The following is a 24,253-nucleotide window of genomic DNA, read 5'->3' as shown; positions in this document are numbered from 1 at the left end:
AGGCCGCCACTGATCGGGCGGCAGATTCTCGGCGCTGCAGTCTCATTACGCTGTTTCTTAAACAATGCAGAGCTTCGATGACATCCGTCGCCCTAAGGGTCCCTATCCGACTGGGTATGCCGCCACATTTTGTCCCACCTATCCCGAGAAGTTCCGTCCAACCAAAAAGAAACACACCTCATGATCTGAAATCTCAGGCTCCCAGCACGAGCAAGCCATTCTTACACCGACGTTATCTTTCATCTGATGCCGGCCCATCGCCCACGTGCGGTGGCCGATTTGTTCAGTGCCAACCGCCTACCAATGTTTCCAAAGCAGACGCAACTGCAGAACAGAACACTTAGCATCCAAATACCGGTCTCAATGGTCTTCTGGCTAGCGAGTCCCCCGAGAGCAACCGGCTCCGAGTAGGCCCTCTCCGACTCGTTACGATAGGTTAGAGATGACGGGGTTGGCATCACGTCAGGGTTGATGCCCATCAGCATCGCCGATCCGGCAAGGCCAACGGCGGCCGAAAGTAGAAAGCCGGGTTTTGAGCGATCAATCAAGTACCACAGAAATGGGTTGACAAGCGCCAACGTAAGGGATACTTGCAAAGTCGATGCCCATGGAAGCTTACGCTGTTCGTTGTCAGATAATCGTCACTCATTATGAACAAGATGGGAGGTACGACTTACAATGGCGAAAACAATACCGACAAAAGCGCCGATGCTGCGGACGACCAGAGCCCAGTCCTTTACCGGGCTGATATCTTCTTGCAAGGTGCCAATCTCTTCTTCCTTTCCAAAGGTATCCTCCCAAACGCCGTCAAACCAAGGAAGGAGGCCGCCGAGTACCACACCGGATAAGCCCCACAGTGTCAGGTACTGCCAGTCGTAGCCGGGCTTGATCATGGTTTCTACCTGGAAGGAAGAGAATCTGTGTTCATCCTGCAGCCTTGTGACCATCATTCCGTACCCCATACCGATCACGAAAAGCAGTCCAACTCGAGAGATGGTGAACAGCGCGGTAGCTGCAGTCGATGAAGATGACGCGTTGCCCCCGTTCCGGTACGACGACTGCCGGCGCATCATGTTCGAGCGATCCTTCATGAGCTCGAACGTAGTATCATCGACACTCGCCCGCTTGATTGGCGTCTGAGCCCCAGTTCCCCAAGGGGTTTCCGGTTCATCCCGGTCATTGTAGCATCGATCCTTGCCGTACGACGTTGGGGAGTAGATGCCGAAGAGCGTCGAGCCGGTCAAGTTCAACACAGACTGTGCGCGTGGTATGGAGCCGGAGCCGGAGCCGGATTCCGAAGACGGTGCGGGGCCATTGAATAGTTTAGACAGATCGATCTCGGGGTTGGGGCTGGGTGAGGAGGAGTCGTCTTCTGGAGGGGCTGGGTTCGTGCGGTTAAAGTCGAATGGTCGGCGGGGGATGGGCCGTATGAGACGGGGGCCTTCCTCAGACATGATGCTGATTTTGAATCGATTCCGTGGGTGAATAAGTAGAAACTGGTGGACGAGCTATAGGACAGAAGCGTTAGAATACAGCTGGCGAGCGGGTGTGCAGGTGGGAAACGGGGAGCGTTGTTCCCACATCAGAGATGTCGGAGAAGGACGGGGCGCGTACGATATGACCGCCAACGTCGAGCGTTTATGTAAAAGGGTCGACTGTCCCCGCAAGCGTCCTCGTGAAAGGATTTGTGGTCGTCACAGGCAAGTTCAGACGAGGGGGCAAGTGTCTCGGCTCACGTGGGCTGCTGAACAGCCTCAAGCTAGAGATGGGCGAACAATTGGGACGAACGGCGGAGTAGGAGGAGGGTGGAATTGGCCTTACGTGCTGGAGCTGCGTAGAGACTATAAGGTATGATCCAGAGTTTAAAATTTGTTGGGAGATACGACGAGCTGGCTATGGAGCATGAAAGGTCGAGCTCGGAGGAGCTGGTGCTAGACAAACCCCTGGCAAGGTTCTCGTGGGCGGTGGGAAGAGTGGAGGGATGAGAAGAGGAGATCAAGAGGAGGCAAGACCAATATGCAAAAGGGACCAATCAAGGCCACCTGGTAGCAATGTGACGAAAATGGAAATGCGTTTAGGCGACGGGAATGAAGGAGTAGGAGGCGTCGGCATCATCCCTCAGAGGTCGGTTCGCCGTGGCTTGCTGGTGTCCGTGGCAGCCAAGTCAGCATGAGTGGCCTGGTCTAGTCTGTAAAGGCCGTGTGTGCGTGCGAGTGCGCGTGCGTATGTCGGAGTGCGGTACGTGCAGCTGGCGCGTCTTGCTTGCCGACGAGACACGACGTTAAACAGATGCGGGCGACGGACGAGAAGAGGGGGATGTTGGCGTGGTGGTGGTGTGGTCTCTCTGTTGTGTGGCTTGAGGGGAGAACCAGTAACGCCAGCAGAATCGGGCGCAAGTAAGACGGGTGGCTCCTATCCCCGAGAATAGAGATGCGGCAGACGGGACCGAGAGGCAAAAGAAGAAAAAGCGAGAAAGCGAGAGGGGAGGGAGAAGGGATCTTGGGTTGGAAGGGATGGGAAAATACAAATATTCACATGTCTGAACTTTGCACGTTTTGTCATTCCATAGGTACCTTTCAAGTGCGGAATGGCCGGCTGTATACATTATAGTGACTTGATACTTGCCCATGCTGATAGGTTTCCCCACCTGCGCTGCCAATCCGCTACCTTCACTTGACCTATCTGCGTACAGATACTGTCTCCTTCTTTAATGCATTCGTCGCTTGCATCAGAGAAGATATGCCACCCGCATCGCTCTCGCCTCAACTATGTATGCGCATGCGTTGCACTTGCCGTCGTCGAGTGGTCCGGCAAGGTAAGGATTCTCTCCCCGTTGCCGTCGGACCAAACCGACCAATTGACTGTGGCCCTTTCCAAATTTCTGCATTTTGGCTCTCGTTGAGGGCAGAGCGTTTGTAAAGTAGTAGCACCACCACTCGCCGAGCACAGGGCCAGAAAGGGCACATGAGTCGAAGTTAGGGGTATGGAGGAGACACTGGCGCCAAGCCCCAACTGCATGCAATAGCATTGTCTCCCAGGTGGAGCCACATGACTGGCTGCCCGCAAGATTCGGGTCCTAAAATGACATTCTTGGCCTGCTGATTCGCCGCTACCCCACAATCTGCTAGCCCCCGGTTCAACTCTTCGTTCGTTTGACTGTTCTACCGCACCCACCCTTCGCAGCCTGCTCCGCCGTGCGAGCCGCTCCCAACCTCCCGACGAGCCGTCCCCGCGCGCCAGGCGTCTTGTGACTGCGACTGCGACGGCACGAGCACCGGAGAATTCCACAGTCTCTAGTGTCTGGCGTGTGCCCTTGGAACACAGCCCGGTACCCATGAAGGCTACGGTTTGCATTGACTCAGCATCTTATAGAAGGTCCGTAGTGGTGCTCCAGAAACCGATAAGCCCGCGTATTCAGCCATATCCCCTGACCAAACCGTTTGGGAAACCGAGTGGAGGTGTGAAATGCGAGGGAAAGAACCTGGACTGAATCCCGGCTCCAGCACTAGTCAGGTGCAGCAGCACTAAAAAGAGAAAGAGAGGGCCAGCAGGAGTACGGCGATGGCCTTGCGTACCGTCGGGGTCCAATGTCTTGCCGCGTCTCACCACCTCGCTTTCGACTTTCAAGGGAGACACACAGACGGACGGGGGCATCGGGGGCACATATGAGAGCTGGCTATCGTATACTGGACGACGCCTCTCATCCCAACCTCAGCTAGAAGTCCTGCCGCACCTGCGTGCGTGTCTTGCAGGATTCTGTCCCTTCGTCTCTCTCCCTTGGCTGCGATTCCACCCCAATCTCAAGTTCCCAAACACCCAGCTGCTGCCCTGCTGTCTTGAAGCTAGGCTATAGACGAGGCTTTTCGGACTCCCAACCTTCAACCCATGAGACTAACGACGTGCCTAAATGGCAATGCAACTTGCATGTGCGTAAGAGACAGAACTGGGATAAGCATGTAATCTGCAGACCAATACGAGACACGCCCGACGTGCCGATCAGCGGGACTTTCTCTGCACGAGCCAGCATGAGCCAGCCCGAGAGGGCAACATCGGGCAACGGTAAGCCGGGGCCGATCCTCCGTTTGGACTATGTAGTGGGGCGGAATTCCATTACTCCATCTCCGTCTCCCGGCCGAAGTGGGCGCAGGTACGGATACAGCAAACGGACTGGTCATCTCGAATTATCTTTTGTTATGTGTACAATCGCTTCTAGAGTTACTCCTCGTCGTCTTCGTCGGAATCATCCGAATCCTCGGCACCCTCGTCCTCGCTCTCCACTCCCTCCGGCCGGGGTATCATGGCGAATGCCGCCACGCAGGTTATACGGTTATTCGTGTTGTAGGTCCCCAGCAGCTTACCAGCTTGCTTCGCCTCGGTCTTGCCCTTGCCCTTACCCTTAGCCTTGCTGGTCTTGAGCTCCTCCGCGCTGACCCTCCATAACCGCACCTTACCATCACTGCTGCCGGCGATGACGAACAGTATCGTTGAGTCGTTCTCCTTGACCTGCACAAAAGCCGTGTCCTTGATCCGGCCAGATACGCCGTCCTCCTTGCCACCGATCTGAGCAACCAACCTGGCTGTCGACAGTGTCTTGTCTTCCGAGTCGGGTTTTTGCAGGTCGTCCGATGCCGTAGAGAAGAGCAAGATCCGTCCGTCCTCGGTGGAGACGGTCAACAAACTCGACTCGGGTTCACCGTCAATGGTGATGTAGGACAAATCGTGAATCTTGGTCCGCGCGTCGGACATGATGCGGCACTTGGGGACACTGTCCATGCCGAAAACAATGACGTCGCGGTCGAACCCGACCGCGAACTCGTCCTCGCCGTCCGCCTTTCCCCACACTACCCGCCGGCCTTCGCCCGTCGAGACCCGGCCCTCGCCGACCTCCTGCAACATGCTGCGGCTGAAGTTCAGGACACCAGCCTTCTTGCCGGTGACGAGGTTCCACAGCCGCATGCACCTTTCGCCCTTGCTGACGCTGATCATTAACTTCATGCTAGGGTGGATGGCGAAGTCGTTGACACCGGACGGCGTACCGCCAAACGGCGCCGTGTCACCGCTGGGTCTGCCGGAGGGCTGGGCTATCGGCGCTTTGATCGTCGACAGGACGGACCAGTCTCTCGTTCTTGCAACGGCGATGGTGGAGTCCTCGCTCGAGGAAAGCAGCTTTGAGCGCGTGGGGAAGGCCAACTTGGTGATGCTCGAGGAGTGGTGCAGTAACGTTCCGACCTCACGGTTCTTGGGGTTCTCGAGGATCGGTCGGGCAGAGACAGCGGACAGCAGCTCCTGGTTCTTACGGCTCGGGGGATGCGCCGACAGGTTGTAGAGGTTGATGCGCTCGTCTGTGCTGCCGGATGCCAACAGAACCTTCTGGCCCTGGCCTGGAACCGGGGCTGAGAGAGGCGACAGGGCGATGCAACGGATTGCCGAAGTGTGCGCAGAGAAAAGGAACGTGTCGGCGAAGTCGACCTTGCCCTCTGGCTTTATCGTAGCATTGATACCGTGAAGTACTCGGTCATAGGAGCCGGTTACAATCTGGATCGTCAACTCTTCGGTCGGCGCCGTGCTCAAGGTCGTCTCTTTCGAAGCCGAGCCGTTGGGAGTCGCCTTGGCCTTTTTCGCAGGTGCCGATTTGGTCGTAGGCGTCGCCTCCGCGACTTCCACTCTCTTTCTCTTAGCCACCATTTTGAATCGTTTCGTCGTCGTCTGTTTGGAAGTGTGTAGGTTTTCCTCCTTCCGTTTATAGCGTGCAAGATCGGACAAAAAAAAAAAGATGCAGCTCTGCAGCGAGGAGGCTCGAGAGTCTACCCGCAGCGTTGGGCAATGGAAAATAAAAAAATTATCGGCGGCTCTCAATGCTTCTTATCGTTATCGCATATCGATAAGAAGAAACCACCTACGTAAGAACTTCTCGAGCTGAAGGAACAGAGTGATACCCCACCACACGAATCTGGATCTTGGACGGCTTACAGGGTTAGATGAGATTTACACTTGGTGCCGACTGGCAGGACCCGCTTGCAACAAAGGCACAACCAATGACATATCTAGCGGCGCATTTACCCGACACTTGCCCGACTGCATTGCGAAACATGGAACAGGGTCTTGGTTAGCTTCCCAAAGGCCTTATGCCAGCGCGCTCCACCACTAACAGCGGCTGATGGACGCTCCGTACCTAACTATTACCTGCGAACCACGCATGTCCAAGGTTGGGTCCAGCTTCATGGCAACCTAGAACCGACTCATCAAAGACACCAGTAGACACCATCGACACCCGAAGAATGGCTTGATTGTGCTGCCCGGGTCGTCAACGCTCGTCAACGTCACTGACCCTCTCCTTTACCCTCCTCCCCCCCCCAATCTTTTCGCTCGTCCATCCTCTCACCGACCTCAACCTCCCGCTGATCCTCCGCCTGCCAAGTCTCGCTGCCTCGGGCGGCGACACGACTCCTCCTACCGACGATACGTTTTCGACCGAACACAGCCAACATGGCTTCTTACCGTCACCATATGCCCGCTGCGGCTCCACGAGCTGCTCATCCTGCCACCTATGGCGCTCCAATGCCTGCTCCTGTGGCCACGGCGCCAGCTGGCACCTTCGCACCAGGCACAAAGATCCAAGTTGGTGGTCATAGGGTGGTGATCCAGCAATACCTGTCCGAGGGAGGCTTCGCCCATGTCTACCTGGTAAAGCTCCCGAAAGCCGTCGACGGTACGGATATGGCCGTCCTCAAGAGGGTGGCTGTGCCCGATAAGGATGCTCTGCGAAGCATGCGGACCGAGGTCGAGACCATGAAGCGGCTGAAGGGCCATCGTCCGATCGTTACATACATCGATTCCCATGCATCTGAAATGCGAGGAGGAGGCTACGAGGTCTTCTTGCTCATGGAATACTGCAACGGGGGCGGCCTGATCGACTTTATGAACACGCGTCTCCAGCACCGCCTGACCGAACCCGAAATCCTCCACATCTTCACCGACATAGCGGAGGGAGTTGCTTGCATGCACTACCTTAAACCACCACTGCTTCACCGCGACTTGAAAGTCGAAAACGTCTTGATACTCAGTCATGGTTCCCAGAAGCGTTTCAAACTCTGCGATTTCGGATCTGCTGCGACGCCCAAACCAGCACCACAGACGGTCGTCGAGTGCAGACTCGTCGACGAGGACGTGCAAAAGCACACCACTATGCAGTATCGAAGTCCGGAGATGATTGATGTCTATCGGAAGCTGCCCATCGATGAGAAGTCCGACATCTGGGCTTTGGGCGTTCTGCTGTACAAGTTATGCTACTACACGACGCCGTTTGAGGACCAGGGGCAATTGGCTATCCTCAATGCGAGCTTCAAATACCCCAGTTATCCTGTGTTCTCAGACCGGCTGAAAAAACTCATTGGTAAGTTTATCTAGATAGACCTGATTTTTATCTTGGTTGCTAATGTGAATTAAGCATCAATGCTGCGTGAGAATCCACAGGCCCGGCCAAACATTTACCAGGTTCTTCGCGAAGGATGTGTCATGCAGGGGCGTGATGTCCCTATTCAGGATGTAGGTTCTCCCCAACGTTGCTTCTGCGGGGCTTGGCTGAGACGTACACAGATATATGCCGGAAAACAACGTGCAGAGCCACAGAGCCGGTCTTCGGTGACCGACAAGGCTCCGTCCAAGCCGGTTGTCGGCGCCGTTTTCTCCCCTCCTCCGCAACAGGAGCAGGCCATTCCTGACATCGTTCCCATGAGGAGAGGAAGATTGCCGGCCGCTAGTCAACAACCCCAGCAGCAAGTTGCTCAACCCGGCCCATCTCCCATGCGGGTGACTGACGGAGATCCTTTCGCGGCTCTGGATGCACCGGCCGCAGCTGCTCCATCGGCGGTTGCGGCGGGAGATGTTGACGAATTTGCGTCTCGCTTCCCACCTTTGGACCAGTTTTCCATTCTTCACGAGCAAGGGTCCAAATTCAACTTTGACTCGCATGCTCCTGCTACGCAGCAGCAGAAGGCCCCGGTTCCGCAACCGGCCGACAAACCTGTGCACCAGATGTATCCGGTGTCCCAGTCCCCGCCGAAGAACCCGGAGCCGGTGCGGCCCAGAACCGTTGCCCCGGCAGTCTCTGCTTCTTATACACCACCGACGATCAAAACTCCTCCAGCCTCCGGGGGACTTACCAAGACGGCATCTGCGCCTCCAAAGCCTACCGAGATGAGCAGAGCACATGCTATCATCAACAAGAACCCCGAGTTGCAAGCGATCTCATCTCAAAGTCAGGCGCAGCACCAGCCTCAGCCTCAGCCATCTAGATATGTATCGACCGGCACAATGACGACTTCTCCGCCGCCAGAACAACAGCCTTCACAGCCAGTGCCAGTGTGGCGAGTCCCTACGTCGGATCATCACCGGTCGACCAGCCTTCCCCGCCAGCAAGACCAAACTGTGCTGTCTCGTCCAGGCGGAGAAGAGGGTCCGCTCCCTCGTAACCCTTCCTACCAGCTACGCCCGACCCATGTCCGGCATCCTTCATCGTCGCGCCCGTCCCTGGAAGGTGGGCGGCCAAGCTTGGAGCTTCTCGATTCAAGTACCCAGTCGAGAAGATCCATTGACGGTCGTCCCAGGCCCGTCAGCACCCATCTCGAGTCCAACCTTGACTTTCTGCGTGAGAAAGAGAGCTCTTCGAGGCCTCTTCCTTCCCCCAGTCTCATGTCTCCGAAGTTTCCCGACAGGGTACCATCACCTGCAATGGCGGAACCCGAGGAGGAAGCTCACATTGAATCCAATGTTGAGTTCTTACGCAGCATGGAGGAGTCGGATTCGAAGAAGAGAGACTGGCATTCGAAACACGGCAAACGCGGAAGCCTCGGCTCGCTCTCTGGTACGAAGAACATATTTGCCGGGAAGTTTGGTGATGCCTTCAAGCGGTTCGAGGGAAACCAAGCACCACCGCCTGGTCGGACTCCATCGCCGCTCAAGCAGCTAGACCGCAGCTCGTTGACTCCTATTGATGGATCAGAAGCCACCGATGGCCGCACCGATGATGGTAAGGGACATGAGGAGATCGAAGACACACCCGCAATGAGACGGGAACTCGAACGCCTCCGCTTAGAGGAGGAGGAGCGGCGGGTCGCGGCCGCCGCTGCAGAATACCGCCAACGGTTCTCCAACCAAGATTCGGGCCCCGGTGGCTCTGCTCCTCTGCCGAAGAGCATTGGTGGAGTGTCTCGGGCTGTCAGCATCCAAAACAGGGTGCAAAACCTGTTGAGCGAGGGACAGAAGTCTTCGGCCCAGGTCCCGCGCACTGCGCAAGGATACGGTGTCTACACAGACGCGGGTCCCGGCCCAAGCCGACTGGACAAGCAACTTCCCGACATTCCCAGGAAGCCAGTCGGCGGCGTCAAGCCTCGGCCAATGACGCCATCCAGTTCGCAGGATGTGCTGGTCAATAAGGTGCGGCCGTCGGCAAGCGAGCCCTTGCCGACAACGGGGCGATCTACACCCGGCCCCCGACCAGTGGCGCCCCGAAAGCCGATGCACCTCAACAGCCTGCCGACCGGTGGTCGACCGGGTTCTCCGCCGAAGCAAACGCAAGCTTCCGCTTACTCGTCCTCGGAGCACCTTGTCGGCGTTGGACTTCCCGGACGACCGGTGTTGGAGATGTCGGCCAAGGAGAAAGACGACTACGTCCAGGACTTCTCGAAGCGGTTCCCTAGTTTGGGCTCCATCGAGATGGTGGAGCGAGACCTCGCGGCAGAGGCCGGCGAGCAGCGGGCTAGCAGATAAACCAACTTGCTGGCCACGACCAATACCTGGTGATGAGCCGCATTCAGTCGAGGCGGTTTAGGTTAGAATTGAATGTATACATTGGGCAAGCGAGCGTAGAAATCGTCAAATGTTTTGTGCGCAAGCGGCGCCATGCCGAGTCGACGTCCTATTCGATAGAACACTTTTTGTACATATGCTTTTTGTAGACACGGTCGAATCCAAAGTGGCCAAACCTGCAGTGCAGAAGTGTCGCGTCCAAGTGCAAATTCAACCACAGGCTCTTTGTAGTTCAGCGGTCCATGCAGGGCGCCAAGAATGATCGGAACGCTCTTGCTGCGTTATTTTGGATGTTCGCTTCTACGACCTCCTTGACTGTAGGCAGCTTACGGAGACTGCAACATTGGTATATCTCTCTAGCGTGATGATTCGCCTTTTCTACATATCTTACTATCGTGGTGTCCCACTCCCTGATCTGCCTCTCTTCCACATCCCGCACGCTTAGGGCGAAACATCATTCAAAGCTACGATATAGAGCTGTACACAAACGGGACGGCGCTTTCTGCCGCCGCCTAAAACAGGGCGCGAGCCATGCGGCGAGGCAGGTTGGCCCAGGTCTTCTCGGGCAAGGGTTCGTCGCTGGGATCGGCCAGGACGACGCCCGACTTGAGATCGATCTCACGGAGGGGCACGTACAGACGCCAGTCGCGGGAGATGACCTTCCAGAGGAGGTAGAGGAAGATGACGATGGGGGCGGCGAGGTAAGCCGTGAAGAAAGCCTCGGCTTCGGGCTGTGCGTTGGGGGAAGGCTGAACAGTGTCTGTTAGCGACATGATGTCTCTTCTCGTCACATGCACGGCCAACGACTGCCCGTTGCTGGGAAAGTAAGGCGTAGTCGGCTGGAGAGTGAAGGACTTACGTAGAGGGCGTTATAAAAGGTGGCGATGAGGCAGATGACGTTCAGGAACAGGCCGATAACGCTGCCCCAGATGCCCAGGGGCACCTTGTAGGGAATCTGCTCGAGGGTGTAGCCCTGCACCTTCCACGCCATGCGCATGCGGATGTGCGAAAGGCAGATGGAGCCCCAAACGAAGAAGTAGGAGAGGCCGGAGAGGGCCAGCAGCCAGCCGAAGACGGTGCTGCTGTCGGCAGACTCGCCGATGAAGGCGAGCAGACCAAAGGCGATCTGGATCAGGACGCACCAGATGGGACGACCGTGCTTGTCGACGTAGGCGAGGAAGCGCGGGGCCATGCCACGCTCGGCCATGGCCTGCATGGTGCGGGTGGAGCCGAAGGTGCAGCTGTTGGCAACGGAGATGACGGCGATGGTGATGACGGCGTTGAAGATGGAGGGCAAGACGTTGATGCCGGCGTCCTGGATGGCGAGAACGAAGGGCGAGGCCTTTGTGTTGGCGCCCGAGGAGCCCATGAGGCGGGGGTCGTTTGAGGGGACGATGAGGCCGAGGATGAAGAGGTTGACAATGTAGAAGAAGGCGATGCGCCAAAACACCTGCTTGCTGGCCATGGGAATGGCCTTGCGCGGGTTGGCCGACTCGGCGGCGGCGAGACCGACGAGCTCCGTCCCGCCAAATGCAAAGGCCGCGACGACGAAGACTCCGGCAAAGCCGTTGAATCCGTTCTGGAAGGCGCCCGGGTCGTGCCAATACTTGGCGCCGAGGTAGCCCTTGTCGCCGACGCCACCGCAGTTGATGACGATGCCGAGAATGATGAAGCCCGTGCAGGCGGCGATCTTGATGATGCTGAGGACGAACTCGACCTCGCCGTAGCCGCGGACGCCAAAGATCTGGATGATGGCGAGGATGATGAGGAAGACGGCGACCCAGATGCCCATGTTGAGGTCGTCACGCCAGAACTTGATGGTGATACTGGCGGCGACGAGCTCGAAGGGGAGGACGGTCAGCCAGGCGATGGCGTAATCCCAGCCCATGGCGAAGCCCCTGACACTTGTTAGCAGAGGCTCGGAGTGTGTGTGTGTGCGTGTGTGTGTGTGTTGCGTCGGAAGACTCACCAAGAGGGGTCGACGAATCGGCAAACGTAGGTATAGAATGCACCGTTGACGGGGTACAGGACAGCCATCTCGGCAAGAGCTTGGGTAGTAAACATCAGCATGATCCCGACAATCATGTAACCAATGACCTTTTGAACTCATAATCAGTACCAGGAATCAATCCAACCCGGGATGGAGAGAGGGGGAGCCATACAAGAGCAGCCGGGCCACCGGTTCGGAGAGCACCGCCAGATCCGACAAATAGACCAGCACCAATGGCGCCGCCTGTTTGATGAAAGTCAGCGAACTACACAGGAGCCTCTGGGTGCGAGATGAGGTATACCGATGGCAATCATCTGCATGTGTCGGTTCTGAAGGTTTCGTTGAAGGGGCTGGCCCTTGGCGACAACACCTGTCTCCTCATCGCGGGAACCCTCATAGCTACCGTGATGGCTGTTCACGGCGGGCTCCTTGGCGGAATTCTTCTCGTCGTCGACGACGGCGGGTTGGGAAGACATCTTGGTAGACAGACCCAAGTGCACCTAGAAATCGTTGATGAGGCAAAGACGGACGAGCCGGTGGAAGGACAGAGAACAGGTCGAACCTTCCAAGAAGAAGTGCCAAGAGACCCCTGATATATATACATACACATATGTACATATACTTATATATACGCGTCGGGTAGGGTACCTAGAGTAGGATTCAGAAGTCGACGGCCGGTGGGCCATGAGCAGAAGACAGTATTTGGTCCGTCTGGTGCGGCGCAACATTCCTTCACTTGACCCCCCCATGTTGCCTGCTCATACACGATGTTCCAGTGCCACGGGGTAGGACTCCGACCTGCCACTCCCCGGGCACGCCGCCATGTTAGTCTGGTCTTTCGCATGGGTGGCAGGTCGTTCGTGTGGCCTAGACGGTTAGACCCTTGACTCCTCGGGCAAAGGTCGACGAGACAAGCTTTCACCGACGATAAGACGGTCCACCCCCAAGGGGCGAGAGCCGAAGCAGATTGGAGCCAGCTCGAAGTGGTAACACTAGTGTCACCCGGGACAGCCTGCCCGTTGCTCAATCAAGGTGGTGTATTTGTCTTAGCTCGGTTCTCGGGCAAAGCTTGGTCAACATCCCGCCTGGAGATGGTGGTGGTAAGTCGTTGGGACAGGGTCGATGATTGGCTGGGGAGAGTTTGATATCTTGGCTTTTCTCGGCGAGTCTCTGGGGTCTATCATCTCGACCGGCCACCCCTTGCTCCGTGCCCCTGCGACGATGATAAGCCGGCCTATGTGGACTTGCAGCGATGCTGATAAGGAAGGTAAGGAGGAAGAAGGTACAACTGAATCCTGTCTCAATGCGAAGGGGCTGCCACCTGGGAGTCGCGTCCTTGTTGTATAGGCTTCTTATCCTACTTTGTTTTGCGTCTTTTGTCGGCTCGAAGTTTTGTGACTCTCGACGCTTCCAGAGAACAAATGATTCGAGCCAGTTCGCGTCAACAAATGGGATTTTGCTGTTGTAAAAATCACAAGAACGACGGCCAACGACGGCATGCTCAATCGTTCGGCCTCTAGTCTGCATACGGTTACAACTCCGAACGGGCGTTGGATGGCTTTCCTTCTCTGATGATAACGCCCGAGCACGCGATCTCCGTACGCCGCCAGAGGCGCCGGGTAGAAAGTTCGACGACCACGACACCGCCGCCACACCCCGAATCAGACAAACAATTGCCGCATTCCTTCGTTAGCTTCCATTCGTTCTAGAAGGCCGCTCGACACAGGATCAGCAAATGGTCGTCAACGGCCCCATGATTGGCGGGTGAAGGGTATCGTCGTCCCCTGACGCGAGAGACGATAGTGCCACCCACGACTTGACTCAGGTCAACACGTCAAGTGATGTCGCTCCAGTCCCGCCGCAATTTAAAATCAAGTTGATTACGCGCAATACCTGTCTTCTGTGTTGTGGTCCTCGATTTCGTCCAACTGTCTGTTGTATTAGAGTATTAAAGTTGCAATTGAGATTCCCAAGTCTCTGGTCGCCGAGAGAAATCAAGCCTTGGCCGCGCCCAGATGTGCGACGATGATTGGCCAGACATTGGGGCCAAGCACTATCATGATCTCTTGTCGTTCTCTAGCCTCTTGGCCTTCAGAAACCCCCATCTATTGCCTATTTGCCCCCCCCCATCAAATAGCACTGCCAGCAACCCGTCGCCTTGGTGCATAACGCAACTACTCGTGCGGATCTGGGGTATTCGGGGGCTGCTCCCACTTCGCAGTCTGCAAACATGTTCAAGATACAGATACCCCCCGAGCCACTGCCCGCCGCTTCATCATTCCGAAACAGGGTCGACCGATGAAGCACTTAGTTTCTGTACTTCTTCGAGACGTTTAGCACCAAGAACGGGGTTTACGGGCGGTTGCCATGTTCCGTGATAAACTAGCCCTTTTACGTTCGCTATCCCCTTATCATAGATATTGGATGGTTGTGTTGCTATCAGCTATCCCCTGTCATCGTAGAGGCTCGGGTTCGCCGACAAGACTGAAAGTGCTGCACAACCCCGCGTCAGCTGACAACCATGGCCCTTTGCGCGTTAATTAACCGGGCATCGTGGATCGTCTAGCGCCTGGCAACCAAAGGGACCTTCCCATGTAGGAGCCTCTCTCACGCATGAGTGGCATTGTGGCGCCGGTCCAGACGCTGTGTTGGGTTCTAGCGCGGTTCTAGCTTCTCCCAAGCTATCGGCTGGCTCCCAATTGGTGAGTTCTGATCGGATACCGTAGGCAACTGCCATGTGGCTCAACAGCTCTGACTTTTCAGAACAACTAACGTTTTTTCTGATGCATCGTGTCGAGTCAGAGAACAGTGTCCAGTGGGCGTCCATCCTGCGCGATGTCGTAGCCAGTCCGGTCGATTGGGTCTGGCTCAGCTCAGTCCGGTCATTGGCGGGAAATTGTAGCCCTCAAGTTTGGGCGTCTTCATAGGCTTAACGTGTCCCCGTTGATACAGGACCAGCCAGACTGCATCGGCATTGACTGCCTCCAACGCCTGGCGTGCCTCAGCGTTCTGACTGATGATCTCGGTCAAGAGCTCCAGAATTTCGCGAAATACCTCGGACTCGAGTCGAACATGAGAAACGATGGCGACCAGCAGACGAGTCACGGCCTCCCATACTTGGGCTGCTTGAGCGAACCTTCCCAGGCCGCCGGGGGACGAGCTGTTAGACATTTCTGCAGATTGGCGACCAAGTAGATCGCCCCCCGACCGAATAGGAATAACGATTTCCTGACTCGTAGGTGCTTTTGACCACCCTGCCTTGCTGCTTTCCTGACGTGTTCTGCTCCGGCCCTGAGAGCGATCGGCCTCCAGCTTTTTTGTGCGACACCACTTGCCAAGTCCATCCCACCATTCAGTCTTGATTCTGGAGCTCAAGAAGTCGCCAGCTGTGGCGCAAAGGGCGGAGAGAGCGTCGCATGCTGAAATTGCAACAAAGGCCTCCTCGTCGTACAGCCTGTTGATAACAACTGGCCAAACAGCATTAATCAAAGGCAGAAATGAGTCCTCGTCCCCTGAAAGCGCTGGGGAAACGGTCACCAGCAGGTCGAGCAGGGACTTCCGTAACGTAGGGCTTGGCGATGTGAGATAATGTTGCGTCAGGCCCGTGATCCTTTCCAGGAGAGTATACGTCGGTGTCTTGGCTGGCCTCTCCTTGTCGACTTCGTTGCCGGCTGCACCTTCGTCGTCCTCAAGACCCGCTTTGGCCTTGCCTTTGCCGGGACCCCAAGGAATTTGCGGGTGACCGCCGGCATCTTCGAGATTGGCATCGGCAGCTGAGACTGCATCCTCTCTCTCCCGACGCCTCTCCAATAGCCGTACAATGTCTTCGACTGCCACCGAGCCGCTCGCTACTTTTCTGTGACTCTCAGGTCCGTTCTGGCGGCCTTCCAGAAGAAGTTTGTCGGACTTGGCACCCTGGCTCACAATTTCCTTTAGAACCGCGAAGAGACTCTCCACAAACATGGGATAACCGTGATAGTTGTCCAGGGCTGCAAACACTGAAGCCACGACATCATCCAGATAAGGAAGCAGACGCGGTCCCGTCAGCCGAGTCATCATGATCAACACCTTCATGGATGCTGGAGATATGTCAAAGGTATTGAGGCGCAGTGAGATGGAGTTGATCATGTAGTCGACGTTCTCGATAATCAGTTCGGAGACACTCGTGTACCCGCAGGAAGCAGCCAGGATATTCAGAGTTGTAATGGCATGCTCCCTCAGTTGAAGGTTTGAAGAACCCAAAAAGGTCGTAATCGGATACAACACATCGATGAGTTCCGGTCTGAATGCTTCGCCGGATCGAGAGGCGGCAAATGAGGCGACCTCGAGTGCCGTAGCCTCCAGCCTCCAGTCGATCTCGGATAGCTCCGAGTAAGAGTCAAGAAGTACCACGGCAAACGAGTAGAGCTCCTGGAAGACTGAGTCGGCAACGTCCCCACCAGGGCCCAGCGAGGAGAAATCCAGAAGGTCCTCTAGATCGCTGGAACGAGACAATGCGGCCTTGAGAAGTTCGAAGCTCAACCAGAAGGAGGATGTTTGCATCTCTCCGGTCGAATCTCTGGCAAAATCCAACATCTCGGCAGCAAGTTTGGTTTGTTGTGAAGCTGGGCCTACGTTGGAAAGCAAGTCGAGCATAGCCAGTCTTGTACCTAACTGGCTCTCTTGGCCCAGCAACACGTGTTGGTATTTTCTCGACGTTTCGCCGGCCAGCATCACATCTTGGCTATACCATGAGGCATCTGTCGACGTTTGGTCCGACACTTTCCCCGGCGTGACTCCAGTCACTAAAGACGTGACGCTGTCCCTCAGAGCTGCTGCTATGGACTCATCCAAGAGTGACGAGTCCAGCTGGAGGCTGCCCACAAGGGACATACCCCTCATCAAATTCTGGACAGCCGTCTGTTTTTTGCCTTCGTCGGCGGACTGCATGATCCTAGGCAAGCTGGTGACCCAGTTGTAGCATGTGACTTTGACGGTTTCGCCGAGCTCGGAGTAGATGATTGCCAAGTCGTGCAAGCTCGTCACTGCAATCGATGAAGTCTGGTCGGTTGGTGACAGAACCATGGCCGTCTCTACGAGGACAGAAGAGCAGTTTCCCAACGAGATATGGCATTCGTCGAGAAGCCCCAGACATAGCGTCAGCAAAGCTTCGCGTACATCTTTCGAACCATGCGTTCGGAGCTTCAGTACAGTTGCCAAGGCCAGCTTGATCTGTGCCTTGGTGGCGGTGAGCCATGCCGGGCTCAGAATGGCACCCTTGTCGGTATCGGAAGAGGCTTCGGTGTTCGACCTCGCAGTAATGCTTCGAGTTCTGACATCGCCGAGAACTTGCACAAGAACCAATTTCATAGAATGTAAGGAACTAACGAGTACCCTGTTCTTCTCTCTCGGAGGCTTGGCAAGGAGCTTCGTCAGAGACGACACGATACCCGGGAGGAAAGAGGCGAGTGCGGCTTGATCCTTGATGCCCGTGTAAAAACAGGCAAGTGTTCGTAAGGCCTCTAGCTGAATCTCCGGTGTCCTGCCATCCGCAACACACTCCAAAAGTACCGTAATAGTGTGTCCCAGAGTCGGAATCAACTTTTCTTCAGTCAGCGCCGCTGCTGCCTTGGTTGAAGTTCCAGCTACGGCGATGAGAGCTGTCAACGCCCTCAGTGACTCGAGTTCGGTTTCTTCGGGCAGATCGTGTGCCTCTTCTCCTCCAGGTACTCCGCCAACGATGAAAGTGAGTAAGATGAGGAGCTGTTGCAAGATCTGGGGCGAGATGTTCGACTTCCAGCCATGAACGATGACTATGGTGAGACACTTGATTGCGATTTCGATGAGGGGCTTGGGGTACTGGTTGTGGCTACGGAAGACATGGGAGAGCGGAAAGAATACGTAGTCGGCAAGCTTCTCGTCAAACACTGTGGCATCTCGGTTGACTTGATCGTTAAGGATACTGAGCAATTCCTCGGTCAAGCCAGTGAGCCTTTTGGAGGCTTCGCCTTGTTGCCTAATCGCCAACTGGCTGATGGAGACACAGCATGGTTTTAACTAGCAAAAAAGTCAGCAAGTGTTCACGGCTGGATGAGGAACACGGACCTGTTGGAAGAACTCATTCCGCGCCGGGTTTGCGTTGGCCGAACTGGTCGCCATTGTGAGATAGCCCTCTGTTCATGCCGGTCCCGAAGGAATCCGCAGTGTTGATCAGCAGAGGTTTTGTGACGGGGGGGGGCAGCTGACGTCTCTATGAAAGATGACGGTTGTTGCGGCGATGTTGAGTGCAGCTGAAAAGGATGCCGTGTTGTTCGTTACTCAGTTGCAAGGGCGTCAATCAGAGAGCAACTTTGCTGGGTTGTGGTCAGAAACACGTCCTGAGAGACGTTCCTAACTTTAGCGGCTGAACCAATCGGGTGGCTTCCTTTCCAGTGCGCCCAGCATAAAATCCCACTGACAAATCATTGTGTCAGGGGGTTCTCGTCGGCACCCAGGGTACGATAGCAGGTTGGCAGCTTGCCCCCCACTACTGAGTAAGAGTTCCCCCACTTGCGTTTACGTCAACTGAGGAATCCCAATCCCACCCACATCCACATCCATTGTTTATGAAGTGACTGCATCACGATATTCACATCGCATAGACTCCTCCCGACCCAAGTTACTAAACTCAACATAATCCTTACTATCTAGTTTTGCATTCACTCATTCTCTAGGGGAAAATGTCTTCTACACCATTCTCTTGCGCCGTCCACCTTTACGAGTCCCCGACGTCTCATGCCAGCGCCTACGAGATCGGTCCATCTGCAGCTTCGAACGCCATACTTTTCATAGGAGGCCTCGGCGATGGCCCACATACCGTCTTGTATACCCAATCTCTTGCTAAGCACCTGAAGAGCACGGGACAGGACTGGTCCGTTTTTGAAATCCGGATGAGAAGCTCATTTTCGGGCTACGGGTACTCGAGTCTGAAGAACGATGTCGAGGATATATCGGCTCTCGTAAGATACCTACGAGGCATCGGCAAGAAGAAGATTGTTCTCATGGGTCACTCAACTGGATGCCAAGTATGAAATGCTACTCAAAAGCTGAAAATAGAGGGTCATTTTGCTCACTCGACTAGGACTGCGCGCAGTATACCAAGCACAAGGAGGACCCTGTTGATGGCTTCATTCTCCAAGGTCCTGTTTCTGATCGAGAGAGCATCGCCGACTCTGTCGATCATGAGTGGTTGAAGAATAGCCTGGAATACGCAGAGAAGTTGATCGACGAGGGGAAAGAGTGCGAGGCGATGCCCAGAGATCAGTTACCATCTTTCTTCCAGACACCCATGACAGCATACCGCTGGCACTCCCTGGCAGCCAAAGGGCAAGTAAAAACATCATCTACTCGCCTTTGCTCCGCACTGCTGACCCGATACAAAGTGGAGATGATGACTACTTCTCATCTGACCTCGACGAGTCGTTTGTATCCGAGGTCTGGAACAGGTTCCAGCAACCCGTCATGGCTTTACAATCAGCCGAGGACGAGTTCGTCCCAGATAAGATCGACAAGCAAGCTCTCGTAGACTCGTGGAAGAAGATCAGCCCCAAAGTCCATGAGTTGTCTGGCCTGATACCCGGAGCAAGCCACACGGTGAAAAAGCCGGAATCCCAGCAGTGGTTGGCTGAGCGGGTGGTTCAGTTCCTCAATCAGGTATGATAATTGGTGGTGCATGTCTGCTCACGACAAGTAAGAGTGCATAGCTGGTCCACGACAGGCAGCCGGGAGTGACCAACTACAGTCCGGATGCATATTGAAGGCGGCCGCCGAGTAGGTAGTTATACATACTCTCTGAGAATGATAGGGAATGATTACCAGGACAGTCGTTTACCGCCTTCGGTGACTCCCGCTGCTACAGCATGTTCCCCCACTTTTCCGGAGTAGGAGCGAGGTCGGCGATAGGTACATAGGGTTGGGCACCGAGGTCCCACTTTTGCGGTCAATGGTTCGCGCCGATGCTCAATCCAGGTCGGCGACCCCAAGTATGCGGGAGGATTATGCTATCACGGGCACCGCGAATACTTAATCCCTACAGCATATTGTCCGCTTTACTCCCTCCCCCCTCCCCCCCCCAAAAAAAGACATAACCTCAATATCAACCCAATCGGTGCTTCACTTCATCTCTTTGATCGTACACCAACAGTTCGACTCTCCGGACTTACTCGCCTTTCCTACCACACACCACACCACACACCTACACACAACTACACGCGCACCATCTCTCCCTCTCTCACTCTCCCCTCCTACTTTCAAAATGTGCTTCGGAGTCACCTGTCCCACTTGCGGTAAGACAAACTCATGACATTCATTACCGCCAAGACGGGCAATAACAACTGACACCCAACTTTCCCAAACAGCAAAGGCAACCTGGCGCGGCTGCGGCGCACACATCCCCTCGGCGCTCAGCGGCGTGCCTGAGGACCAGTGGTGCACCTGCACACCTAAGGTCACGGTCAATGGCAAGGAGTACCCTCCGGCGGGGACGGTATCGATTCCTGGTATGTCATGGTTGAGCGGCTTATTTGGCGGAGGCAGTTCCAATGACAAGGCGACGCAGGGTACTAAGAGACGGGACGAGCTGTGAGGGGAGCCTCGTCTTGACGCGGGGGGAAGGGCGGGGGACATCTCCGCCCCCCTGTATTAGTATGATTCGGACGGGCGTTGAGTTGGTAGAGACTGACAGGCAGGCGGCGTTGGTTTGGGAGATATCGGTTGCCCAGGGACGGCGTAGAGGCTCGCGAGTTGAATTCAGAATCCATCACAATCTCGCTTTTCTCGGGTCTGCTCTGCCTGTCACCCCCCACATGCCTAGCAGCAGCAAGCACTGGGCAGTGAAGGGGCTTTTTTTTATTTTACAGCCAAACTCCATGAAACCATGGAGGGGTAATCGGTGCTCATTCACATCACAAGTACCCCTCACCCCCCTCACCCCTCTCAGTTAGGGTTGGCGGCGGGTTCCCGTTACCTAAAACCCCTCCGGGCTCCCCTATCGGTGCCGGCGCTTGGTCATTTACGAATCGAACCCCTCTGATTTGACTCATTAAGCAAGCGCTATCGTCACCGGATCCGGAGCTGATAAGAGAGGCCCCGGCGTCGCCAACGACGACTCGACGGATCGCCCAATCTTTGGAGTCCCTGTTGCCTCTCTAGCCTTCTTCCCAGAGAAGGATATCGTAACATGTTGGTGTTTTCGCCCTTCTTCGTCGGAGCGGTCTTCGCCGGCCTCTTGGCGGTCTACCTCGTCCGCTGCATCTCGTCGCCGTTGTGGAAATTTCCCGGCCCGCGGATATCGGCCTTCACGTCTCTTCCCCTGAAATGGCATGAGCTGCGCGCGAACCGGACGAAACACATTCATGGCCTGCACCAGAGGTATGGCCCAGTCGTTCGCGTTGCGCCTGACGAGGTCTGCTTCACCTCCTACGAGGCCGTTAAGGAGATTTACTGCTCCGGCGGCAGTGGCTACGACAAGACGGAGTTTTATGACTTGTTCAGAGTTTATGGACGGAGGTATGTGTGGAAGACACTGAACTTGATGGAGACCGGCGCCCGCTTACTCATCTTTTCAGGACCATGTTTACAACACTGAACAAAGAAGATGTACGGCCGCCCCCCCCCTCTTTCCCCCTTGGGCTGCGACTCGACGCAAAGGCAGAGATGAGTGACTTACCATGTATGCCAGCACGCGAAGCGAAAGAGGATAATTGCAGACCGGTATGCCAACAGCAACGTCCTGCGGCCGGCGCCCCTCAGCGGGATTCAGGAGAGGTCGCAAAGGTTCATCAACCGATGCGCGGCGTCCGTGGGCAAGAGCCACGACATCTTTGTAGGTCCAAAATTACGACAGTCACAAACACACCCAGCCTATACTTGACAGGGTCCGTTGACTGTAGTTTCTTCCGTCCTATTATAGATGAGTCTTCACTCGTACGCCTGCGACTGCGTCACACACCACCTGTTCCACCCGTACGGCAGTAACTGCCTCGAGAACGAGGCGGACGAGGAGATGATGCATCAGGTCGCCGCCGACGACAGCCTGCAGAGTGAGTAGCAGATAGCCCCTTCCTCCACCGAGGCCATGACCACCGATCGGGCTAATACTCCCGCGTGCGCTCCGTCACGCAGACCGCCTTGTCCAACACTACAGCCCTGCGCTGCACAAGCTCCTCTCCAGGATCCTCTACCTCTTCGCCAAGCCCCGCGAGACGCCCCTCGCCGACACGTTCGTGATGGAGTCCAGCATGAAGCCCGACCCAGCTTCTTTCACGCTCCTCAGCCGGCTGCACGAGAAATCGGGCGGCGGGCAGCAGGGCCTGGATCAGCTCGACATGGCGGGCGAGTGCCTCGACCACATGGCGGCGGGTATTGACACGACGGGCGACGGCCTATGCTTCCTCATGTGGGAGCTCTCGCAGCCGCGGTCGCTACGGTTCCAAGAGGCGCTCCAGCGGGAGCTGAGAGAGAACGCCGGGGCGGCGAGCACCGCAGCGTTCGACAGGCTGCCGTTCCTGGACGCCGTCGTGCAGGAGGGCCTGCGGTGCTTCCCCGCCATCCCCATGTCCCTGCCGCGGTACGTGCCCCGGGGTGGGCGGGCGATCGATGGATACTTTGTTCCGGAGGGGACCGTCGTCAGTTGCCAGGCTTATTCCGTCCACCGCATCGACGGCAGCGTGTTTCCCGAGGCGGACGTGTTTGACCCGAACAGGTGGATGGAGCCGACGGGCGATGCCGAGAGGAAGCGGCTTATGTTTGCGTTTGCCAACGGAGGCAGGGGGTGCGTTGGAAAGCAGTGAGTACTCATGCCCGTCCCCACCCCAACCCCCTATGTCCGTCCGGATGAACGTCGGCCACTAACCGGTGATTCGTCTACGTAGTCTGGCACTCGCGGAGATGAAGACGCTTTTGGCGGACATCTACTCCCGTTACACGACACTCCCTGAGGCGTCAATGACGGCCGAGTCGATGGCCATGTCGGACCAGCTCATCTCGTCGCGGCCGCTGGGCCAGAGGTGTTTGCTGCGGTTTATCCCTGTTGAAGACGAGAAGCAAGAATGAGGGCAACTTGCTCGTAAATGACAGGATATGAAACGAAGAGGACTGCGGCTAGGCGTTGCCTCCAGCGTTGTGTCACGTTGGGGAAACAAGGCGGTGCGGTGTGGTGCATCCGGGGAAGGCGTGATGGGGGAAAGAAAAATGTGGGGGAAAATAGAAGTCGTGCCTCGCGATGGACGATACAGCTTGGTATGTCCCGTCAAGCTCGACGGGGGACAATGTCAACGTGGCACACCACATCACGAGCCCGCCGGACCAATGGACAATAACCTTTAAAAAAACTACAAAATCAAAAATAAAACACGGCCCTGTCTGGCCTTCGTCTGGGCGGGAGAGGTAACCAACTACCTAGTGTCCCACCGGACCAAGCTGCAAATCGAGGATGACTTGCAGCGAGTGGCTCAGCTTCGTTGGCCGGCTTTAGGCGAGGCGAGACGAGCAATGGCAGGCTGCAGACTGCAGACTGCAGAGAGTGTCAACAGTTGGAGCTTGCTGTATCCGGACACAAAGGCACAGTAGGTGGCCCGGCCCGCACGTGATGGCAAGTGAGATGAGAATCCCTGGGTTCTTTTTGTCACTTACACACTTACTGCTATGAATATCCTCTCCAAGGTTAGTGTCTCCTTCTTACCACCTGAAGTCCTGAAGTCTGAAGCTCACACGTTTGCCGTGCGATTTGCGGTTCTTGAGGCGAGCCAAGTCATTGATTGGTCCGTGCCCCATGGCGTGGGAGCTGTTGTAAGTGTCCTCTGGATGCCAATAAAGAACCCGTACCAGCGCCCCGCCCACCGTTTGCTGTCTCAAGTGTTGCCTGATGAGTAGGGTCGTTGATACATGAGATGGACGGCCTACCTAGGCAGAAGCATACCAAACTGCGAAACGCGAAACGATCAAAAGAACAGTGGAAACACGCACGCATCATTCGGTGCCGATACTGTCTTTGTGCGCGGTGTTGGCGTTTAACTCGTTTAAACCATTCAACCTGGATTGAGGCCAAAAGTACAGAGTAGTCGAGAGGGGCGGGCGAGCTGCATGTGGTATGTATGTGATGCGTGTTGTAACTCAGGCACTGGACTGGCTGGTGGCACGCGTGGGGCACAAAACGACGCCTGCTCCAGATTTCAATTGCCACCCACAATGTGATACGCTGCAAAATACCTAGGCAGAACGAGGCAAGGGCGTGCCAGGCTGCCAAACCTCCTCCCTCCCATCCCAGTTAGACTGTGTGTACGGATATGTACTTTATACTCCATTTGGAGGAAGTACCTAAGGTGATTTGCCACCAGTCCAGGGGTCTTAGTAGTGAATCAGGTACACCGAGGCGACTGCACCGGCTGTACTGAACAGTACGGAATACCTAACGCATGCTTTTGCGCCCCTTTGGTTCAG

At 55.8% G+C, this 24,253-nt stretch overlaps 8 protein-coding genes across 8 annotated transcripts; 4 read left to right on the top strand and 4 right to left on the bottom strand.

Moving 5' to 3' along the window:
- Nucleotides 1-239: 239 nt before the first annotated feature.
- Nucleotides 240-1,454, bottom strand: CH63R_02525 (Insulin-induced protein; the record flags this gene model as incomplete). Its single annotated transcript, XM_018297500.1, has 2 exons — nucleotides 240-620; nucleotides 678-1,454. 2 exons carry the CDS (start codon nucleotides 1,452-1,454, stop codon nucleotides 240-242), a joined length of 1,158 nt encoding a protein of 385 aa, XP_018162316.1.
- Nucleotides 1,455-4,215: 2,761 nt separating this feature from the next.
- CH63R_02524 (WD repeat domain-containing protein) lies at nucleotides 4,216-5,685 on the bottom strand (the record flags this gene model as incomplete). Its single annotated transcript, XM_018297499.1, has 1 exon — nucleotides 4,216-5,685. One exon carries the CDS (start codon nucleotides 5,683-5,685, stop codon nucleotides 4,216-4,218), a length of 1,470 nt encoding a protein of 489 aa, XP_018162315.1.
- An 801-nt stretch (nucleotides 5,686-6,486) lies between these two features.
- CH63R_02523 (Nak nak-unclassified protein kinase) lies at nucleotides 6,487-9,768 on the top strand (the record flags this gene model as incomplete). Its single annotated transcript, XM_018297498.1, has 3 exons — nucleotides 6,487-7,393; nucleotides 7,448-7,545; nucleotides 7,597-9,768. 3 exons carry the CDS (start codon nucleotides 6,487-6,489, stop codon nucleotides 9,766-9,768), a joined length of 3,177 nt encoding a protein of 1,058 aa, XP_018162314.1.
- A 551-nt stretch (nucleotides 9,769-10,319) lies between these two features.
- On the bottom strand, nucleotides 10,320-12,273 carry CH63R_02522 (Amino acid permease; the record flags this gene model as incomplete). The annotated part of the gene is made up of 5 exons (XM_018297497.1): nucleotides 10,320-10,556; nucleotides 10,667-11,705; nucleotides 11,777-11,904; nucleotides 11,970-12,040; nucleotides 12,099-12,273. 5 exons carry the CDS (start codon nucleotides 12,271-12,273, stop codon nucleotides 10,320-10,322), a joined length of 1,650 nt encoding a protein of 549 aa, XP_018162313.1.
- A 2,392-nt stretch (nucleotides 12,274-14,665) lies between these two features.
- On the bottom strand, nucleotides 14,666-17,146 carry CH63R_02521 (HEAT repeat protein; the record flags this gene model as incomplete). The annotated part of the gene is made up of 1 exon (XM_018297496.1): nucleotides 14,666-17,146. One exon carries the CDS (start codon nucleotides 17,144-17,146, stop codon nucleotides 14,666-14,668), a length of 2,481 nt encoding a protein of 826 aa, XP_018162312.1.
- A 1,349-nt stretch (nucleotides 17,147-18,495) lies between these two features.
- Nucleotides 18,496-19,474, top strand: CH63R_02520 (Esterase lipase; the record flags this gene model as incomplete). Its single annotated transcript, XM_018297495.1, has 3 exons — nucleotides 18,496-18,840; nucleotides 18,897-19,145; nucleotides 19,235-19,474. The coding sequence occupies 3 exons, from the start codon at nucleotides 18,496-18,498 to the stop codon at nucleotides 19,472-19,474; spliced, it is 834 nt and encodes a 277-aa protein (XP_018162311.1).
- Nucleotides 19,475-20,069: 595 nt separating this feature from the next.
- Nucleotides 20,070-20,399, top strand: CH63R_02519 (GTP-binding protein; the record flags this gene model as incomplete). The annotated part of the gene is made up of 2 exons (XM_018297494.1): nucleotides 20,070-20,100; nucleotides 20,173-20,399. The coding sequence occupies 2 exons, from the start codon at nucleotides 20,070-20,072 to the stop codon at nucleotides 20,397-20,399; spliced, it is 258 nt and encodes an 85-aa protein (XP_018162310.1).
- A 594-nt stretch (nucleotides 20,400-20,993) lies between these two features.
- On the top strand, nucleotides 20,994-22,867 carry CH63R_02518 (Cytochrome P450; the record flags this gene model as incomplete). The annotated part of the gene is made up of 5 exons (XM_018297493.1): nucleotides 20,994-21,322; nucleotides 21,382-21,658; nucleotides 21,726-21,855; nucleotides 21,938-22,601; nucleotides 22,687-22,867. 5 exons carry the CDS (start codon nucleotides 20,994-20,996, stop codon nucleotides 22,865-22,867), a joined length of 1,581 nt encoding a protein of 526 aa, XP_018162309.1.
- Between the last annotated feature and the right edge of the window lie 1,386 nt (nucleotides 22,868-24,253).

The sequence above is a fragment of the Colletotrichum higginsianum genome, chromosome 2 (genome assembly GCF_001672515.1).
Source record: "Colletotrichum higginsianum IMI 349063 chromosome 2, whole genome shotgun sequence".
NCBI lineage: Eukaryota > Fungi > Ascomycota > Sordariomycetes > Glomerellales > Glomerellaceae > Colletotrichum > Colletotrichum higginsianum.
The sequence above is the reverse complement of the archived record's forward strand: the minus strand, read 5'-3'. Positions and strand labels throughout refer to the sequence as shown.